Source organism: Atta colombica, unplaced genomic scaffold, assembly GCF_001594045.1.
Source record: "Atta colombica isolate Treedump-2 unplaced genomic scaffold, Acol1.0 scaffold250, whole genome shotgun sequence".
Classification (NCBI taxonomy): Eukaryota; Metazoa; Arthropoda; class Insecta; order Hymenoptera; family Formicidae; genus Atta; species Atta colombica.
This window is the reverse complement of record NW_017259349.1, coordinates 308344-324829: the sequence shown is the minus strand read 5'-3', so window position 1 is coordinate 324829 and position 16486 is coordinate 308344. Positions and strand designations below refer to the sequence as shown.

Sequence of the window (16486 nt, the reverse complement as noted above, 5' to 3'; positions counted from 1 at the left end):
ATTATATTTTGCTGAATCAACAAAAATTAATCTTTTTACCTGTAACATGCTCAGACAGCTGATCGGCGTACATTTCAACAATTTGTAGTGCCTCTTCCTCAGTAAGATCAGGTGTTTCGTACAGACTGACTGACACTTCTTTGCCATCAAAGCTAAAAGATACCTCGCCCCGCTCATCCAAAGTAACGGAATGATCCGTTTGCGGTGTGTCATACAATTGAGATGTTCGCTCTTCATGTATCGTTGACAATGACAAGTTTCTCGCTAGTTCATGACCATTTGATGACTGGATTTCTTTTGCATCTTTTTTATCTGTAAAGTTAAATAAAGTTACATACATATAAAGCTCGCTTAGAATGTCAACGTAAAATAAAAACAGAATTGTTAAGAAAAACTTTTTATACTTTTCATATAGACGGACCATTATCAAGTGATAATAATTAAAAATTATTATGTGCAATAGGTAAATGCTACCTTCGAATCCTAGTAAAGATGCGGAACTACTGACTGTTCCCATGCAATTGATAGCTTCACAAGTATATATTCCTAAACAGCAAGTACCATCTTGTCCGGAAATAATTCGATGTATATCACCAGGCTTGAGTTCAACATTGTCTTTGTACCATTTTAAAACTGGCTGCGGAACGCCGATAACTTTGCATTCTAAATTTACAGCACCTTCTTCTGATAAGATCGCGCGTAGATTCTCGAGAAATTTTGGTTTTTTGTAATGCTTAGGAATAATTAATTTCAAAAAACAAGAAGTGACACTATGGCCAAAATCATTTGCCGCTACGCACTTCCACTCGGCCTAAAGAAATGCGAAAAAAAAAAACGCTTTTAATTGCTTTATATCACAGCAAATATGAATATATTATATATGTTATGAATATTCACTTGATCAATAAATTCGAGATTTCGCACTTCAAAATGGCATTTGCCAAGATTCTCTTTTGCTATCTGATATTTGTCAGATTCGTCCATTATTGCATCATCTCTGTACCAAGAAAGAGTTGGTTCCGGTGCTATGCTTACTAAAGAAAAAAGTATCTTTATCAGTGTAATATAAAACTGCGTGAGATAGGATAACAGTTATTCAACAATTTATTTATTAAAAAAAGAAACAGGAAATACCTTGTACTGTAAAGCGAAAATTTTCGTTTATTTTTGCTTCACAACTTCTGAGGCCTTTTATAAATTTTGGTGGTTGATTAGTGCTCAAAAGTTGGAAACGTTCTTCTTCGTTTAATTGATTTTGTATATCTTCGATGGTTAATTCTGCGGTACTCTTAGCTTCGCCCATGCAATTTTTCGCGATACAGCAATAAGAACCTAAATATTTTTAAATAAATCTATAACTTAAATAGAGACTAGGAAAAAAATAATATATAATAAATTTAACGGATACACATACCTAATGAATTAGTCCCGGTTAATTGATAAACGTCTCCTGGTTTAAGTTCTTGACCGTCTTTAAACCATCTCAGCAATGGTGTTGGGAAACCTACAACTTTACATTCGAATGAAACGAGACCTTCTTCCGTCAAGATTGCTTTCAGATTCTCCATAAAGCGGGGTTTCCTGTAGTTTCTTGGTACTTTATAGAAAATAAGATAAATGTTGATCGAATAATTATATTTTTTGTTATAAATTAGTTTTTATTATCATAATACGTACTAGACATTGCTACATAGCAACTCGTAAATTGTTTTATATTGTCTTCGCTGGTAACGACACATTTCCATTCACCCTCGTCCATGGCTTCTACTTGTTTTATTTCAATTGAATATCCTCCTATGCCATCCTCCATTATATGATACTTTTCGCTAGGCTCAATGCGGCCTTCTTTATTGTACCAGACGATTGTTTTCGGCCAGGGTGGTACTTGAACTATCATTGTTGATAATGTTTCATTTATTGGCATGAGATAAATGTTAATAAAAACAGAAAGAATTATTATGAATTATTAATTAATATTATAATTAATTATTATTAATTTACCATAACAAGATAGTACTATAGTGTCTCCAATCCGACAACATTCATCTTGAAGTATCTGCTTAAATATCGGAAGAAGTCCGGATGGTGCCAAAGCATCTGCCGGTTTCAATGAACCTTCTCGGCTTCCTCTTCCAACTACGTGAACCTGAGATAAAATAACGTGTCTACATTTAATGAAATTGATGATAGAAAATATAAGAGAATCGTTACAATTGTTATTGCGCAATCGTAATAGTGGACGTTTACTTTTGAGGAAGAATAGGCCGTTCCCATGCAATTGATCGCCTCACATGTATAAACACCGAGAGATGTTGGATCATCGGGATTAGCAGTCAAAGCAAAAACATCGCCAGCTTTGATTTCCTTGTTGTCTTTAAACCATCTCAATACTGGCGTAGGCACACCGATTACTTTACATTCCAACGACACGGTACCTGTCTCAGTGAGCAGCGCGCGGAGTTCTTCAACAAATTCTGGCTTTTTGTAAGCCTTGGGAACTAAAAATTTATCAGATTTATCAAAATGATTAATTATTAATTATTTAAAACGACCAAAGTTAAAAATGTCGAATAAATAGAGTGAGTGATCGATTACCAATGACGGTGAGAGTAGATGTACATGAGGATCTTCCACTACGATTCTCCGCCATGCAAGTCCAGCATCCTTGGTCCTCAACTGTAACTGGAGCGACATCAACGCAATGAAAATTTCCTTCATGAACGAGAGAGAATCTAGATCCATTGTGAATAGGCGAAGCATCTTTATACCAAATTATCTGAAATTAGTGAATCTAATTTAAATGTAATATAAAAAAAAATCTGTCGCTTAAAAAATTTTATTACTTTATTGTAATATCTCATATACGAATGTATAAACACGTTTTGTAATACACAGTATGCTATAATATATTAGGCTATTGCTTTTGCACGTATAGCGGAAGAGGCATGCGAAGAAATGTTGGAGTATAAATCCCTTGGCATAGTATGCGGGCATGCGTAATAATAGTATTAATACGACGCACAAGAACGCGTAACCAGCTTCCTTTACTTTTCGTTTTTCGTCGCGAGTTCAGGTCATGGACCTCCCGGTCCATCTTAGTTCGCTTTTCTCGTTTCATCTGATACTAGGATAGAAGGAAGAGACATGTCTGACAATAAGTCACTGCTAGCACCATCAGGGTTCCAACTTTCCGGGTTGATCGTAATACTTAATACTATGTATCATCCATTTATATGTTAAGCAGGGACGTATCTTACGTGATGTTATGGATATGAGTAAGTTGCCAAGTAGAATTTTCTTTTCTTGTTAATGTATGTACAAACTATTTAATTAAATTAATATTCTAATAAACACGTACAAATAAATCGTTTTCTGTCTGTTAGTATAAAGTAAAATTATCTCTATAGTAAATTATACCTTTAAAGTGGTTGAACTTCGAATTTCTACAAGAAATCTAGTTCGAGTGCCGACTTTTACCGCGAGATCGCTCAATCTTCTCAAGAAAACAGGAGGATCGTCCTCTTCGTAACTTGGTTCGCTGATGCTCAAATCAAATTTCTTTAAAGCTCCTTTATCGTTTTCTTGTCCAAGTCTCGTTGCTACGAGAGAATAGTAACCCGTGTCATTTTTACGCGATTGCTTCAAGGTCAATTGAACGATATTGCCTCGCATTGATAATTGATAACGATCTGATGAAATTGGTAATCCATCTCGTATTCTGCAAATTTTATAAATTAAATAATATTAATTTATCATGAGGGCAAATCAAATTAGAGTAAATTTAAATGAAAAAGAAAAGTTGCTATAATCTTCATTTGTCCAAAATATCTGTCTATCTTGCTGTATTCTCCATATACGTATTTTACATCTACACTACATAAAAATATATTGGCCCGACATATTTCGGTCAACAGGATGATCTAGAGTTTTGGCATTGCTCTACTGCCCTATTTTTGTCACCTTTTTCACAATGTGAAAAGCTTGTTTAAAATTAAGAAGAAAGTTGTCTACATCTAATAAAGTAATCTTTCACTTGTTTCATTTATAAATAAATTATCATGTTGTGTAAAAAATAGTAGAAATGTAGAATGATCCTAAAAATATCATATACCAATGTATTAGACATTGCAACTTGATGCAATTGCATGCATCTGACATGAGAGCTCACGCAATATGACGCGACATTGTCCTTTAGTGTAATTTAATTTCTATTATTCACTTTATATATTAATAACATATATATTTAAATATTTAAGAATATGAATGATATTATAGCTCTGAGAAACTATATAATTATTTGTAGAAATTAATACATTAAATTAAATCAAGAACTTTTTTATTTTCCTACCGATATTCCGATCCATCGGAGGAGGACCCGGTAATAACGTTCTTTTTACCATTAGTGCATTTACAGCAATCGCTTCCCATGATGATGAACCAAAATAAAAGAAGTAATTTCTTGTTTTATATCAGAATGCACTATCAATGAGATAACAGCCATAAATTGTCCACATTTTTTTTACAGACACACAACATTTCGGATTTAGCTTTAGAAATTCTTCAATATCACATCTCTTTTTATTTTTCACATATCTTTTCAGAACATCAACAATGATTTGCCTACTTCAATTTCTAAAGTATTGATCTGTCGTGTATAATCTTTCTTCATGACACTGTAAGCACCGCGTGAGCCACAAAATTAGCAGAATACACAGTGGTCGATCAAATTCTAACAGCGCGATGGCGCTCTGCAAATTGATTTTATTGAGTCATTGATATACGTCTCAAATTTATCAAGAATATCAACACATTCATTTAATTTTAATTGTATATCATCAAATTGTGTGACATTTTGTTTTTTTAACGTGTAAATTTTAATTTCCCTTCAATTTTCCATGACATTATATCTTTTTTTTTTTAAGTTTACAAGATTATAGATTTTCGAGCCTTTTAAAAGATTTTTATTCAAAGATAGAATCCACGATAGAGAAGCAAGCCCTCTTATATTTTTAATTCATGATTTAATTTAATTATTCGTATTTAAGATTGTTTGAAACAAATGTACAAGGAAACGACAATTGGCCGAGCTTTAAATTAGAGTTTCAACAATTTGGATTTAATTGAGTCCATGTAACCATCTTTTTAAACTTTTGATAAGTAAGAGACGCATACTGATACAATCAAATCGAATGATTTAAAACTCTTTCTTAGGAATTTGTTGGTCGTCGCGACGCTCTTTCAGCGTTAGACTGATAGCGAAATGCCAACGTCAAACTGTCCCCTCCCAATTTTCCACCTCCATCAACGAGTACGTTGAGATAGTTTCGAGGAACTCTAAGCAACAGGCTATTTCATATAGAAGCTAATAAGAGCCAACCGAGGAATAGCTGGACCGAGCGAGAGCATTGGGCATCTTTCATATTTCTATGAAAATTTTGATCGGTCAAGATTAGTTTATAATAATATTTAGCATATAATATTTTAGCGTATAATAATATTTATTGCAGAAGGGTTATATTATATGTTAAAAATCAAAATTTTCATAATTCATTCGTATTACCATTATTGCTTCTGCATCGTTATTATGATGAAAATATTTTAAGCTAAAGAATATGTGGGATATACGGTTTCGCATTAAGAATTCGATAAACATCACGATTATATTATGAAATCATTGCATAAATGCACCGCAGATAGATTTCAAGTTGTGCGAAATATTTTACTTTTTCGAATGTTTTCATAAAATTCGTTACATAAAATAAGAAGTAGCAAATGTATAATGATTTATCTATATCTCTGTATCTTTTTCTTAATGTTGATTTGATTTTTTTAAAACGCTGAATATATGCATATATATCGGAAAATAATTGATAATGACAATTATAACATTTAGTTTTTGATCTTATTCAAGATGTAAAAATAAAAATATATGGTACGTTCTTAAAATATTTCGGAATAACTTAAATCAGAACATGATATCCTTTTACAAATCATGAAAAAATCTATTACAAGCATAAACTGTTACAATAGCATATTGTTTACTTTCTTTGATACTTATTGATGTTTAAACGTCAAAAGTACAGACATATATATGTTGCTTACATTCCTAGCATTGGCAAAGTGATCTATGCAGGAATATTGAGTGAAGCTACATGAGGCAAGTGTAATTCGGTTCTCCGAAATTAAGTGCGCGACAGCTCAAAATAACTTGCGTTTGATCCTTGGCACGTCCCAAGGTTCTATGTAAAATTAAGGCCAATGTATGAGAGTGAACGATAATGTGAAAACGAAACATTATTTCCAAATTAAAAAATTACGTTACAATAGGAACGAGTACACATATAAAAAAGCTGTTAGCATTTTAGTCTAGTATAAACTTACAGTTCGAATCGTAAGTCATCGTAATTTTCAGATAGAGCCAATTTCAGTTCGATAATAATATCTTCACCTACATATCCTTGAACTGATACGATCTGATCTTCTTCGATCCATTCTGGTGGCCCTTTATTTTTCAACGTATCTGCATACATTTACATAGCACGGTAATTAATTACATTTTTGCACTTTTACAATATAAAAAGGTTTATTATTAATTTTAATATTGAAGACTCTTATTAAAGAACTATTTTTTATCGATATACGATGACGGGAGGAAACTTTCTGTTGAAAAGCTTCGAGACTCACGTGCTTTGAAAAATTATTAGTAATACGCTTATGCAAAATACTTTTATACAACATACACCTCCAAGGGATGTCCCTACAGACGTCCAAAGGACAATCTGCGTCCTAAGGATGTTCCCCAGACGTTCCTCGGATAAAATATGCAGTGTGAAATAGCATATAAACATAGACAATGTAACAAAAGCATGATAAAGAACAAAACTATTTAAGACAATAAATTGAAAAGCCAATCTATCAAAGTTTCAAAAATCTTATATTTTTCTTCGAAAAATTGCTTCTTCTAATAAATTTTACAACCTGAAATATACTTCGTATTTTGATTAAATGCGCTTATGCACACCCAAATACAACATTATAAGTAAAAATGTTTATCTAGCAGAAATTTTGGCAAACAACACTATTGATCTTTATATTGAATTATGATTTTGTGAAGACATTAATTATGAATTTATTAAGCATATTTTGTAAAACAAACATTTTTTACTCATTTAATATGTATAATGTAAATGAGAATTTATATTAGCTGTAAAATAATGTGATTTATGTGTATATAAAACTAAAATTGATGACTATTAAAGACAAAGTTTAGCGACATTCAATAATTACAAGAATTAAAAGAATATATACAAGTATAGATATAAGTAATAAATAAATTTTGTCATTTTGAACAATAAATATTTTTCATACTAATTATACAAGTTTTTGTTATCTTTTTATATTAACTTCTCTTTTATGAATTCTTAAGCTAAGTTATCATTTACCATTTTTACGCATTTTATTTACACATTGACATTTACACGATTCATATATCTTTTCCCTCCTCCTATTATAATATTTTATTTATATGTCGTATAGATAAACAATTGACACGCTATCATTTTTTTCATTGCAATTATATAAGACATATATAAGACATAAAAATTAAAAATCCGGCACCTTCCGTCATGTTGTTAATAAATCAACTGCATCGAGCAAGATATCGTCTTGGTTCAGCATTGCTGGCTATACCGGCTATACCGGCAAAGCAATTCAATCGTGCATCTTACCTGTTAAGGTCATCTCAATAGATGTTATGTAGAACAATCTTTCCGTATATTGACATTACGTGCAGAGATCCGAGATGCGTACGCGTATATTACTCGAGAAGACCTGCACTACCGTCTTCCGCCACTACCGTCACCAACTTGTTTCTGTCTCGATCCTATATTAATACAGCACACTCTATGCTACGATGTCTGACGGTAGGAGGCCCTGCTCCGTTCTAAAATCGTCTCGATACCATACTCTCAGCTTTGTCGTTTTAACGAAAGAAGCACATGCGCCGTCTGAAATCTTCGTATCCTCGTACCCTCTTTCCATAATATCTAGTTGTCGCTGATGTAATTGCTAGTAACATTCATAATTCTTAATTTTATAATTTTTTTCCTTTCTGTTTTCTTGTTCTATATCTCATTTACATATATTTTAAAATTGCAATTAAATAATTAAGTAAATATTAAATTTAGTAGAATAGCAAAAAAAAAACATTATTCGTATTGCAAAATTTTATATGGAAGCTAGATAATTTTAGAATAACATATAATCACGTATAATAATAATAATAATAATAATAATAATATACATAACATATTAATATAATATGAAATAATGTATCATGTAATAATTAATATTTTAATGTAGTGTGAAAACATATATAATTTATTAGGAGTACAGAATTAACATTCATTATAAATAACAGATAACAATAACAAGATTTCGATTAAAACATATATGAGAATACTATAAAGTAATTTGTGATTTAATATGTATGTAATACTATTTCACTTTAGTGTATAAATTATATCTCTTTGTTAAATTATTATATCGATTAAAATATTTTAAATTATTTAGAATATTTTAATCAATAAATAAGATGTATATGTGATTATCCTGTTACATCGAACAATATTAATATTTCTTGGTAGATCGCTTCCAACGACGTGGCATCCACCCATGTATTTCTTCTTGTACTTTCCGATATAGAAGAAGCACGATAAACGGAATCGCCAAAGTTTCCTTTTTAAAGAAATAAATATACATTGCAGCTATTAGTAATGTCAAGTCGGTTATATAGCTTACGGTCGATCTGACTGTTCTTTTAGCATCTAAAGCTAACTTTCCGTTTGCTTGATTAAAACAGTTTTCTCGTGCATTCTCCTTAGTTTCTTCCATTTCTTTTTTCATTGCTCGATGCTTACTATTCTCGAGTGCTTTTTGCAATTTCTCAACCTTCGATTCTATTGGTACTGTCGTTCCAAATCTTTCCCTAGAACTTGATCGTGATGAGGAGCGCGAGGAAGGTCTAGAAGATATCTTAGATCTACGAAAATTATGCTCGTTCAATTCATTTTTTGTTAAAGATCGATTATTTCTTTCCTTAGAAGGTGTACGATTTCTGGTCTTCGAAGATGATCTTGAAGAAGTACCTCCTATTCTTTCACTTCTTCTCGCAGCTGGAGATTGGTCCCTAGAGTTTGGTCTACTTTTACGCTTCGCAGTCATCGCATTTCTCGTTGAAGTCGTACCTCTAGCATCAACGCTTTCTCTCTTAGAATACGATGCTTGATTATCTTTTTTTTCTTCATTGATTTCATTCTTATTTTTAATTTTTAATTTTAATTTCTTATCCTGCTCTTGTTTGTCTGTTAATTTTGGTGCATGTTTTTCTTGTACTCGATACTTTTGATCTTGATCTTCAGAAAATGAAGATCTCCGAGAGCTGGCTGCGCTACCGTGTCGTGAATGACTCGAATATTCTCGCACTATCTCAGTATATTGATTTATAACAGCCATTTTAGCTTCTATTTCGGCTGCTTCTTCTTCAGGTGTTATGGATCGCAATTTCGATTGCATTCTTCGACTTTTTGCTGCTTCTGCTGCAGATATAATACTATCCGTATCTGATTCTGACATCGTAGGAGTCTTTAGAGTCTCGGACACAATAGACATAGGAAGATTCAAAATTTTGTTATTAGTATCCATATTTATCTCTTCTATATCTTCTTGTTGATACGATTGCGATAATGCCTTCCTAATTGGTTTTTCTGGAGGAATCGATCTACCAAAATTGTTCTGAGTAATTGTCATTTCGTCTTTGGGCTTTTTTAGGATTGATTTGGGCATCACATTATTAGATGAGGCGGAAGTAACCGTTCTGATGGGTGAAAGAGATGAAATCTCACAAATTGGTAACCTGTCATACGAAATCTGTAGTTCTGGTTCGACATGTGGTATTGGTTTTCCCCTAGGATGATAAGTATCTTCTTCATCGATAATTTGTCTTGCCAGAATCCTTGATTTTAATAATTTCAAATCCTCGCTGTCTGCACTACTGATCTCTTCTGATGACTCTTCGGAAGTCTCAATGCTAATATTTTCCTCTTTCTCTGTTTCCTTTGTTTGAGCCAGCGATTGAGATTCTACTTTATCCACAGTAATGGATGATGGAACTATCACCTTCTCTTCATTATACATTTGTATCGACTCCTCTTGTTGCACCTCTTTTAATAACGGCACAGTCGTTTCGTGCCATCTATGCAGACGTTCCACGAATTCGACTTTGTTGCTCTTTTCCCAAGGGTCTGTCATTATCATTTCAGAGGGAAGATTTGGGTCTGATCTAGCTTCAACATCCAATAACAAAACTGGTGAAAGAAGTTTTAATGTTTTTGATGCCGCATCTGTTTGTCCTTCGCTCAATCTTCGACGATTCTTTTTGGCTTGCCAGGAAATGATTAAATTTTTCGTAGTAGTAGAATTGGATAAGCGTCTTCGAAGCGATGGTCTTTGAACAGATTCGACATCTAATAGTGTCAGTTTGGTTTGTTTCTCAAATTGTGTTTTTTGTTTGGCAGTTTCGGATGCCTCTTCAGCAGCAACTGCGCGATAAAAGCGTTCCATAGCTCGTTCGTGAAGAAGTTCAGTAGAGCTAACCGCTTCTCGCATTATTTCCACCATTTGATGCTGCGCGCTAAATAATTCTGGAAGAGATAACGATATTGGTGGTGGTATGAGATCATTCTCATCTTCTATTAACTCAATCATATTCTGTTTATCATCTAAAACAGTGATTATAAAGTTAACATTTACAGACAATTCTTATTTTTCAAAAATATTTTAATAAAAAAATTTCACTTGTACTTACTTATACTGCTTTTAACTCGAATTTCTGTAGAGTTCTCCATGCTGATATCTTCCTCTTGTGTTTCATCTTCTGGATATAAAACAAGCATGAATTCCGAGCTACCGTGTAATGCGTTCTCATCATGCTCTTGCAATATTCTCTGAGATTGCAAATTATCCAATGATAATAATTCGTTTACAACGGTCTGTTTTTTTGGAATTGAATTTGATGATAATAAAAATTGATAGTTCGCTGTAGTACGATTCTCCTCATTCTGATATTCTTGAATTCTTGTCACGTTGAGTGGAGAGAGACTCCTTTCTTTGATTATAAAATGTGACGTGATATTGTCTTCGATAATTGGAGAAGAGACTTGCATAGTTGGTATTGATTTTAATGTCATTGTTGTTTCTTCTTTCGTAATAACATCTTGCTACATTCAAAAATAAATATATTATTATATAGTATTTTTTTTTCTTTTAAGCCAGTATTTATTTATAGCGTTTTTTACACTTTATTATTTCTTACCTTGTCTTTCGCATTTATTGCAATATTTGATTGGTTGGTATGATTTCCAAGAAAAACTTGTTGCTTCGTGGAATTGTGCTCTCTTGATCTGATCGGAGGAATCGGAGGTTCTTCTTTTTCCAAAGTATCCAATGCAAATGTTACTTTACTATCGGCTCTGGACGGTCTATCCAATGTAGAAGTTGGCATTGCGAGTCGTTGCACCGAAGCTGATCGCTCATCGTATTTAAAGCGACTATTACTTTCGTCGTCTCGGATTTTAGCTTCTTCTCTTGTTAGACTTCTAGTTCTTTGCGCTGGCATAGTGAAACTCACCTCTCTCTCTCGTTTGTCACCACGAGATCTGCTGATCTCTCGATGACTTTGCGATTTTTCATTCAAAGACGGTGTTACGATTCTACAACGTAAAATTATAAATTTATTGTTGTGTAACTAAATGTATGCTAAATTTAAATATTTGTCGATAATATAAAGTACCTTCGTTTAATGTCTGGAATGAAAATAACATCGCTTTCTTCACTCGGATCACTGACTCCGTAAGGATTCTCAGCTTTCACACGAAATTTGTATTCAGAACCTTCGATTAATTCAGTTAATGTTGCGGTTGTGCGTCTGCTTGTAACTGCCTTAAGCCATACCTCCCAGCCAATCTAAAATATCATTGCCAAGTTTCTGAAAATTTTTACATATGGAAATAATAATTTCAATTACGTACTCTGTAGTACTCGATAATATAAGTCCCGATTTTACATCCGCCGTCATCTTCTGGTTCCTTCCACGACAACGTCACCGATCTACCTAGTGTCATCGCAACAGCTATTTTACCAGGAGCAGCGGGTCGATCTGTTGATAATTCAAAAAAATCGATAATTCAAAAAAACACGTAACTTATCAAATTTACATGACATTTTAAAATCCTAGTCTTTAAATTAATGTAATATCATCACCTGTCACAGTGACTAGAAAAGACGCAGTATCTTCGCCTAATTTATTTGCGACTTTAACAGTGTATTCTCCTCGATCATTTCGTTTGGCATCTGGTATTCTCAGTACTGATTCACCATCCATCACTTCAAATATATGTCTAATATCTTTGGATATCAGTTCTCCGTCATGATACCAGGTGACAAAAGGCGTTGGTCTACCTGCTAAAGATACTTTCAGTCTAATAGTCTCATCTTGCTCAAAAAGTAAACCATCTTCATATTGACGTGGCAATCGTATCCGTGGAGATGCTAAGACAAATAATTCAGCAATTTATCGATATTAAAAAATAATGTTTATTTGCTTCGAAAATAGGATTGAATCGAATATAGGATCTTCTTATTTAAAATTTGAATCACATATTTATATTTACATATTTTTTATTTTGATAATTTACCTTCAAGAATTAATTTAGCTTTGGTAGCAACATGACCTGCTCGATTGGTGGCGGTACATTTAATTTCACCCTCATCATTAAGTGCGGTCTGATGAATCAAGAGAACACTTTTTCCATTATCCGTAATAATTCTAGTGCGTCTACTACTAAAGATCTCAAAACCGTCTTTAAACCATGAAATTTTTGGCAATGGTGTACCAGAGAAGTGTATGACAAATTCAGTCTATATTAGAAAATTACAAATGCATTAAGTTTTATGATTGAACGTGCAATAATCTTTACGTACCTGTTCGTTTTCGAGTGCAACCGTATCTTTAAGCTCTAGATCGAAATGAGGAGCGCAAGCGACAGCGGCTCTTTGTAAAGTAACTGTGAGTGGTTCGGAGACCTCGCTTGATTGTGAAAATCCAAGTGCGTTTTGTGCTCTGACTCGAAATTGGTAACGCCATCCTGGCTCAAGCCCACTGAGAGTTAGTTCTGGAAAAGCACAAAGACCGGAGGTGCTTCGTATCCAATGAGGAGAGCCTAGTCGCCGATGTTCGATCAAGTATCCGACGATCGCCGATCCACCATTACTTGGTGATCTCTCCCATCGTATTGCAACAAGATCTGGCTGCGTTTCGTTCGTTCCCGAAATCAAGATAGGTCTGCCTGGTGGGGCCGGAAGACCTATACCAAATTTCTTCAGTTCTTTTAAGTTTTCATAAAATTAATAATTAATCTATTTTGTAATAACTATGCATTTAATAATATTCTTTTTTATTTGAAACTGAAGAAAGTGACAAGCAAACATAATATTAATGTTAAGAAATATATTCTCTAGAACTATATTATATTCATGTATGTATATAGAAGCAGATGATTTTCAACATCGGTACGTAAGTACCGCTCCCAAAATAAAATGCGTCGCGTTTGGCAGTACAGTAGAGTACTGAACCGGCGCATTATCCTTAGATTAAGTATTTGAGATATCCTGATTTCGCATAATGTTCATTGATTATGTATTAAAAATGGACATTATACAATGTTATAGTAATTAATGGAGTAGACTGAAAATCAATCTAAATCGTTTCTAAATCAAAGTTAGTAGCAGTCTAATTTTAGATGCTATTTCGATATCGAAACTAATTGAACGTAATTGCGTGTGACAATAATTTTTGTAATCTTTTATATCTTAAGTTTGTATCACTAGCAATAGGAAAATGAACTATATGAAAAAAATAGATAATGATGACATTTATAATAAAAAAAATAATAAATCTTGACAGAATACAATGTAGTTATAATAATGTAATTATTATGTAAATTATAAATTGTACGACACATATTAGAAAATAATTTATTATTAATATTTTTACTACTATTAAGTGTAATTATATTATTATAATATAAAAAAAGATAATTTATATCTATTTAAGAAAATGGGTAAAGATTATATCTTTCGGAAGTAATAAAAACATTTATTACTTTTAAAAGTAAATAATTATTTTGTTATTATAAACGTTATGATAGGAAAGGTAGAAAAAAAAGAGAAACAAGGAAAAATCTTTATGTTGATGTATTTCAAAATATAACATTTATTGCACTAAATTAGATAGCGATTTCTTCTTTTTTAGTTCAACATGATAATTTACTCTTGACTCTCAATAATGATTTTTCAAAATGATTAAGAATCATAGCATTAAAAGGCTAAAACAATAGACTAATTTACCTGGATTATCCCAACGCGTTTTTTTCGAGCTGGTGCCAACGGAGATACTTCTTGAATAATCTTTCGTGGTAGCGTTGCCCATTATCGTGTTTCTTCTTCCTCCTCCTTCTTGTTGAGAAGATCGCTTTGCTCGACGATTACCCCGTTAATTTTCCGATCGTTCTCACATATCAAAATATCAAAAGTATCACATTTACAGTATTATCTAAAGAATGATCAAAGAGCAAAATGATGCTGATGATGCCCAACTTGGGTGAAAGAGGGATAGAAAGAGAGAGAGAGAGAGAGAGAGAGAGAGAGAGAGAGAGAGAGAGAGAAGCGGAGAAAGAGAGAGGAAAAGAGATAGAAAGAGAAAAGAAAAGAAATGGCCAAAAAGAGTGAGAGAAAGATAGCAAATATGCTTGATATAGCACGAGGCTCGATGGAGCACTGGCGAACTTCCCCGTGGTCGACGACTGTAGCGACGCCAAATCTCTTCAGCTTTTCTCGACATCTATCTTTGTCTCACTGGTGTTTATATTCTGTGCATATTTCTGTATATACATATTTCTATCAATATATATCTTTATAATAATGAAAAATGTATCGTTTGATTATATTATTGGATTAAGAGTTTGATCAGAAAGTGTTATGTAATGCTTGACGTGTAAGATATTTATGTTAAAATTTGTATTCAAAGTTTATATAGTTATTGTGCGTAATGTATTATATATTATATTGATATTAATCTCTTTTATTAATATAGCCTTGTTCTCTTCACTCTTTCTTCGATTTTTATAATGAGATCATACAATGCTATATATTGGGAATAAATACGTAAATATACACAAAAAATATCAATGTTTTCCTCATCAATGATTGCAAATTATTAAAGAATAAAAAGTGTTGTAAACTATTTACTTGAAGGCAACATACCGTACAGTTGCCTAAATAATCGAATAGTTTAAAATAAACTTGTCTTGTGATATAAATTGCTATAAATTTGTCTTTTTTAGAGTAATTATTTTAAAGATCTTTTATAAAAAATGTTAATTTAGAATATCATCGTAATCTGAACTGTACGTAATATAATATATATATATATATAATTCATAATTTTTCCTTACACACAGGTTTCTTCTTTGTTATACTTTTTGTTTAATATATTACTACATTAAACATATTGAATAGTAATGTATTAACTAATAAATTTTTGAATTATTTACATTATTAAAGATAATGTATTCAATATGTTTTGTAATTAAATTATTATATAATCATTATATCATTATTATCATACTATAAATGTTCGAAAATTTTTCCTTCTGAAATAATTTAGATTTTTATTCGTCGAAATAACTGTCGAATTCTTTCGAATGTTCCTACTGTACTAGAAATAGTAATAAAAGCATTCTGCTTATAAATAATTAAATTTGCATAATTATAAAGTGATTTGCGATATCTATTAATTCTATATATGCCCAAAAATCATATAAAACTTTTATAAATATCTTTACGTTATTTCTCTGTAATTTCCGTTTACTTAAAATATTTCTGCATATTTCTGCTCCAGGAAGATAAGGAGTCGAAAAATGCAGTTCCAGAGAGATAGAGAGCTGAAAGGAAGGGAAGAGCCATGCATAAAAGAAGGGGAAACACACGGTTAATCGGCCAAAGTACCGTTGTATCTGAATGGACCAGAGATGGCTTTCGGTTTTCCTGCAGCCTCCATTGCAGCTATAGCTTCGCACTACATCTATCGTGCATTGTGCTCGTACACATTTCATTTCATATAAATACACGTGCATACATCTACACACATGTAAAAATTTTTCTTCTGTCACTAATGCGAACACGTGCGACAGACTCACATTAACGAGGCACGATAGTTTGCTTGTTGCTCACGTGGACATACAGATATAACATCTGGAGTTGAAACAGCTGCTCACTGATATTCCACATTTCCGCGATGTATATCAAGTATATATTACGTGCACTGCATGTATAATGTTTCTTTATAATACTTTTCAAGTGTTTCCGAATT

At 32.5% G+C, this 16486-nt stretch overlaps 1 protein-coding gene across 1 annotated transcript in view; it reads right to left on the bottom strand.

Moving 5' to 3' along the window:
• The window catches only part of LOC108688941 (titin homolog), a 44581-nt gene extending 29812 nt beyond the window's left edge, over positions 1–14769 (bottom strand). The window contains exons 1-22 of the mRNA XM_018195492.1: positions 14464–14769; positions 13039–13421; positions 12753–12975; positions 12319–12606; positions 12087–12214; positions 11849–12021; positions 11372–11768; positions 10865–11276; positions 8632–10778; positions 7821–7882; positions 7728–7765; positions 6382–6520; positions 3418–3718; positions 2596–2776; positions 2248–2498; positions 2002–2146; positions 1678–1890; positions 1415–1597; positions 1135–1332; positions 898–1034; positions 475–811; positions 40–312 (exon numbers count right to left, since the gene is read on the bottom strand). Of these exons, the coding sequence (XP_018050981.1) occupies positions 40–312; positions 475–811; positions 898–1034; positions 1135–1332; positions 1415–1597; positions 1678–1890; positions 2002–2146; positions 2248–2498; positions 2596–2776; positions 3418–3718; positions 6382–6520; positions 7728–7765; positions 7821–7882; positions 8632–10778; positions 10865–11276; positions 11372–11768; positions 11849–12021; positions 12087–12214; positions 12319–12606; positions 12753–12975; positions 13039–13421; positions 14464–14545 (6691 nt within the window). The 5' untranslated portion in view covers positions 14546–14769. The remainder of the gene's footprint in view (positions 1–39; positions 313–474; positions 812–897; positions 1035–1134; positions 1333–1414; positions 1598–1677; positions 1891–2001; positions 2147–2247; positions 2499–2595; positions 2777–3417; positions 3719–6381; positions 6521–7727; positions 7766–7820; positions 7883–8631; positions 10779–10864; positions 11277–11371; positions 11769–11848; positions 12022–12086; positions 12215–12318; positions 12607–12752; positions 12976–13038; positions 13422–14463) is intronic.
• Positions 14770–16486: the final 1717 nt, after the last annotated feature.